The 5,357-nt window shown below is 64.9% G+C and overlaps 1 protein-coding gene across 1 annotated transcript; it reads right to left on the reverse strand.

Moving 5' to 3' along the window:
* Nucleotides 1-1,682: 1,682 nt before the first annotated feature.
* On the reverse strand, nucleotides 1,683-2,766 carry IER5L (immediate early response 5 like). The gene has a single exon (XM_050907778.1). It carries the CDS (start codon nucleotides 2,699-2,701, stop codon nucleotides 1,706-1,708), a length of 996 nt encoding a protein of 331 aa, XP_050763735.1. The 5' UTR covers nucleotides 2,702-2,766; the 3' UTR covers nucleotides 1,683-1,705.
* Between the last annotated feature and the right edge of the window lie 2,591 nt (nucleotides 2,767-5,357).

The raw sequence follows: 5,357 nt of genomic DNA on the forward strand, positions 1-5,357 counted from the left end.
CGCGCAGCCCCGCGCAGGTAGGGGCAGGGCCGGGGGGTGCTGCCGGCTCCCCCCGCCGAGGGGAGCGGGGAGGGGACACAAGCCCCGGCCCCTTCCCCACCTGGGACTCGCTGTGCGTGGCACCTCCGGAGCCAAGGGGGGGGCTTTTGTTGCCTCCTGCCAGCCGGGGGGCTGCGGGGGGGGGGGGGGGGAAGAGGGTGAAGCTGGATGGTGCTGGGGAGGGGACAAAGGGGGGGTTTTGCCGGGGTCGGGGGGGGTCGGAGCCTCCGCAAAGGCTCCCCGGTGCAGAGGGGAAGCGGCGGCTCAGGAGAGGGGCTTCCGCGGGCTGCGGTGTGAAGGAAAGCGAGGGCACAGCAACTTTATAATCGACTTTTTATTAAGATTATAAATTTAAACAAATCTGAACAGTTTTACCCGGTGATATACAATTCCATATGCACAAAAATACAGGCTTACAAACAAAGAAAAAGGAGGAAAAAAAAATAAAAAAGACCCCAACAGACCGTTTGGCAAAGCATCCTCAGTTACACACAGTGCTGATACCGTGAAGTTGGGAGTGGGCAGGCTGCAAAAAAAATAAGGGGGGGGGGACACGACCAGAAAACCCACCTTTTTACAACAAAAGGTTTTTCTTTTTTTAAAAAAAAAAAAAGAAATCAAGAGACTCTACAGGAGACAGATCTCTTCACAAGACCAAACAATGCTGGTTTTATGATTTGGAAGGCTGAAACCAGAACAGTTGAACTTAAGGAGAAAAAAAAAAAAGGTTAAAAAGAAAAAAAAAAAAAAGAGTAAGAGACCCGACACAGCACACCGGAGACGTGAGTAGTGTTACACGGTTACCTGCGGCATCACAAACACACACCCAGGCGGAGGCTCCGGGCTGCCGGGGGCGGCTCGCCCCCTCCCCGGCGCGGCGGGGAGCAGCCCGGAGGGACCCCCGACCCCTGCTTTACCCCCTCCCACCCCCCCCCTACCCCCCCAATTCAGCTCTCGTAACCCTCCAGCGTTACCCTGGCACAAGCGGTGGGAAGGAGAAGTCACATCGCACACGTTTCTTCTGGAGGAAAGTTGAAATGTTTTCATTTCTGCCCTTTTTTTTTTTCTTTTTTTTTCCCCTTCTTTTAAATATATAAAGAAACGCACAAAAGCGAACCGGCAGCGGCTGCTTTTCCCCTCCCCGCACCCCAAAACCAACCGAGCCGGGGGCGGAGGGACCCCGCTGGGGCGGCCCGGGGGCGCTCCCCGCCGCGGGGTCCCGGGGCCGGGGCGGCGGGGCCCGGCTCTCACGTGGCGCTTCCCCGCCGCCAGCACCGGCCCCGGGAAACCCGCCGCAAAGAGAACCCGAGCGGACACAAAGAGGATTATTTAAATAGGTGCTTCGTTGTTGGTTTTTTGTTTTGTTTTCGTTTGTTTGCTTATTTTTTTTGTTGTTTTTTTTCTCTCATCTCTGCAAAAATAAAGTCCCAAGATCTTAGATTTTTTTTTCTTTATTGTACAATTTATAAAACACTAGCGTGGCTCTGCCCTCCCACCTCCCCTGCGCACCCCTCGGCACCCCCACCCCCCCCCCCGCCCCAACCCCCCCTTCCCCGCCTTTGTTTCAGGGTCCCCCCCTCCGGAGCCGCTGTCCCTCGGATCGCACCCCCGTTTTGCAAACACCACCCCCCACCACCCCCCTTTCCCTTTTGCTCCCCGCTCCTCTCTAAAACGCGACGATGGCCCGAGTCCAGGCTCCCAGGCTCGCCAGCGCCTGCTTGCTGCACAGCTGCCCGTTGAGGGGCTGCTCCGAGTCCGCCTGCTGCCGGCTCACCAGCCCCGTGAAACCGGAGCCGAAGATGGAGATCAAGTTGGAGATGTTGGAAGAGTCCTGGGGGTGCTCGGCGCTGTACTCCTCGAAACGGGCGCGTTTGGTGCACGGGGCGAAGGGGGGGCCGCCCGCCACCCCGCCTCCCCCCGGCTCCCCTTCCTCCACCCCCTCCTCTTCCTCCTCCTGCCCCGGGTAATACTTGCGCTTGGTGCCCGGCGTGGGCGGCGGGGAGGCGAGCCCCGGTGCCGGTTGGCAGCAGCAGGGGCACTGCGAGCAGCAGTCCTGGTGCAAGTACCCGTTCTCCACCGTGGTCACGACGTGAGTGTCCAAATCCAGCACCGTGGTGCGGCTGCTACAGTGCGGCGCCCCGCCGCTCCCGAAGTCACAGCCGGCGGCGTAGAGCAGCCCTGGGGGCGCGCTGCCGCCGCCGCCGCCGGGACCGGCGCTGCCGGCGGCCCGGTAGAAGCCCGGGGACGAGTCTCTGCAAGGCGCTCGCTGCAGCTCCGGGGGCGCCGCGCACACCGGCACCTCCAGCAGCTCCGCACCGCCCCGCACCGCCGCGCAGCTCCGCGCCTCGCGGTCCTGCGTGTCGGCGGGCAGCGGGAGCGCCGCCAGCTCCGGCGGGGCGGCGGCGGCGGCGGGCGGCGGGCAGGCGGGCATGGCGAGGAGCGGGGCGCCGTCGGGGTAGTGCTGCTGGCGGCGGTAGAGCTCGGCGTAGCGCTCGCTCAGGTAGAGCTGCCGGGCGTTGCGGAGCACATAGGAGACGAGCAGGTTCTTGTGGAGCTTGATGCCGCCTCGCTGCGTGCGGGAGCTGTGGATCTTCCGCAGGGAAATACTGATCAAACTCTGCGCATCGAGGGTGCACTCCATCCTCCTCCGGCCCCTCAGCATCTGCTCTCGCCACCCGCGCAGCCAGGCACCCCGGGCCGCATCCACACGGCAACCGGGAGGGTGCGGAGGGTCGCAAAAAAGGAGGATAAAGAGGCGGGGGGGGGGGGGGGGGGGAGGGAAATAGAAGGGGGGGGGGGAAGGGAAGGGGGAGAAGAGCCTGAGGTCACTGGAGAGGGGGGGAAATAGAGAGGGGTGTCTTCAGGGGGCGGCCAGCGGCGGGAGCAGAGCGGGCATCGCCGTGCGCGCCGGTGGCTCCCGCTGCTGCTGCTGCTGCTGCTGCTCGCCGCTGCCGCCGCCGCCGCGCTCCGTGCAGGCACGGCGCGTGCAGGCAAGCGCCACCAGCGCCGCGCGCGCCCCCGCCCTCCCGCGCGCCGCCCCCGCCCGCCCTCCGCGCGCGCGCGCCTGCCCCGCCCCCTCTCTCTCTCTCTCTCTCGCTCTCTCCCTCCACGCCGCCCCGCCCTCCCGCGCCGGCCGGTACCTGTCGCGCAGCGGCACTGAGCGCCCGCCTGCCCAGCCCCCGCCTTTTATAGCACCGCGCCGGCCACGCCCCTCCCCCCCGGCGCGCACGGCCAACGGGGCGGCGGCGGACGGCCTGACAGGCGGGCGCGGCGGCCAATAGGGGCGAGGCGGGCCCCTCGCGCCGTTCAAATACTGACAGGCGCGGCGCAGCCCGGGAGGGCGGCGGGGACCCGGCGGGGGCTCGGCCGGGCAGCACCGGGCTGTGCCGGGCAGCGGGCACCCCGCCGGAGCGGTGGTGGGGCCGGGGCACCGCCTCCCTGCGCCGCTCCCCTCACACAGGTGAGCGGGAGGCGGCTCCCGCCCCAGTGGGCGGCCCCGAGCAGCCGCGAGGGCGGGGGCGCCCCCCGGGGACGCGGCAAGGGCTGCCCCGCTCCGCTCTCTGGGGGCACCGGGCTCCCTGCACCCCTCTCTCTGTGACACCCCCGGAGGCACTGCCTATCCCCAGCACCCTTGGTGGTACCGGCACCCCCCCCCCCAGCACCCTCTGGGAGTCCCCTTCCCAGGCACGCTGGGGGCTGCCCACCTCCCGGCTGAACGCAGCCCCTTGCCCCCCCCTGCAGACCCCGGTGCACCCTCCTCCGCTTTGGGCTGCCCCAGCCCTCCGGCGTTAAAGGTTAAGAAGGGCTGGCGGCACCCCAGCACTGCTGGTTCCCCCCATGCCCCGACAGTGAGCAGCCCCCGGCAAGAACACCCCCTTCTGCCTTGCAAGCGCTCACCTTCACCCCACACTTGGCAGAGAGGATTCAGATGTTTCCCCCCCGTGTGGGAGCAAGACTGCGCATCAGTCACTGCTCAGAAAGTGCCCCAATCACACCTGTTTTTCCCCCAAAGTAGGAGCAGGACCGTGCACGGGTTGTTGCTAATTAAGGGCTCCCATCCCACCTTGTTGCACACAGCAGTCTTGAATCTGCAGGGCAGGGGGGCTCCCTGCTCCAACGGGTGCCCCCTCACAGGGTGCATGCGATGGGAGGGGTCTGGGCAGACCCTTCTGGCATGTGATGGGGTTAGGGGGGTGCAGGGGCTCAGGGCTGCCCCTGTGCTTGTTGCTTAAAGGACCTGGCCACTGAGGTATCAGCCATCTGCCCCGGCGAGCAGCAGTACTCAGGGAAGCCGGTGCCACTGCAGAGGAGCAGCCCCTGGCCAGCAGGTAAGAGCTGGGGTGGGCATGGAGCTGGGGGGAGTCAGGGCAGGGGGCTGCAGTGTCCTGGTGGGTGAAGGGGCCATGAGCTGGGGAGCCCGGGAGGGACCGCAGTGCTGGGGCAATGGGAGCTGCAGAGCTGCTTCTGAAACGGCATCTCCTGTAGAAAGCAGAAGGTAGGGGAGAGAGGAGGGGGTTTCCCCATTGACTATGGAGGTTCCCCATGCTGGGTGCCTGCTTTGGGGGACGCGCTGGCGTGCATACCTTAGCGGTGACTACAGGCAGCCTCGTGTCTGCAGGTGGTGGAGAGCCCACCGGATAGCAAACCTCCGAAGCCCTCGCTCCCACCAGTGCAGCCCAACCTCCAAACTGCAGGGGCAGTTGCACAAGGTGGTCACTGGGCTTGTCAGCTTTGGGGGCACCGTGCAAAACCTGGGGCTGTGGGGTTATTGCTTGCTTCCCGGCCTGGCTGGGCTCCGCTGGCTCAGCTCACCCGTGTCCTCCACCCAAGGGAATGGGAGCGGCCCCAGCGCCATGGAGGATCTTCTCCCTGTGGAAGGGCGCTTGGGACAGCAGTGGGGCTGGGGCAGCTTATTGCCCCTTGAGTGGCAGCTGGCTAAGTCCTCCTTGCTTGTGCAACCTTGCTTGTGGAGCAACCTTTTCCACAATCTGCTCTCAGTCATGCAAACCGGGGTGAATGACGCTCTGCGCATTCCCAAGCTCTTGTAGGGTGCTCTTGACCCGCTTTCCTTGTTCGTAACGTGGAAAATAATCACAACCCTGTCCAGAGGGTGGCTGTAGCTCAAGGCAGTGGGTATGGGCAACACTGGAGATGGGAAATTGTGCTGTGTCCTTCCTCTCCTCCACCAGTCCCTCTCCCTTGCAATCCTGCAAGGTTGGCTTTTCCAAGGCTGTGGCTGCGCTACAGCTGGATCCGGGAGGTGATACCCAGAGCTGGTCTGCGCAGATAATATGGGGTGCAGCAGGGCTAGAGTTTGG

This window comes from Gymnogyps californianus, chromosome 18 (assembly GCF_018139145.2).
Source record: "Gymnogyps californianus isolate 813 chromosome 18, ASM1813914v2, whole genome shotgun sequence".
NCBI lineage: Eukaryota > Metazoa > Chordata > Aves > Accipitriformes > Cathartidae > Gymnogyps > Gymnogyps californianus.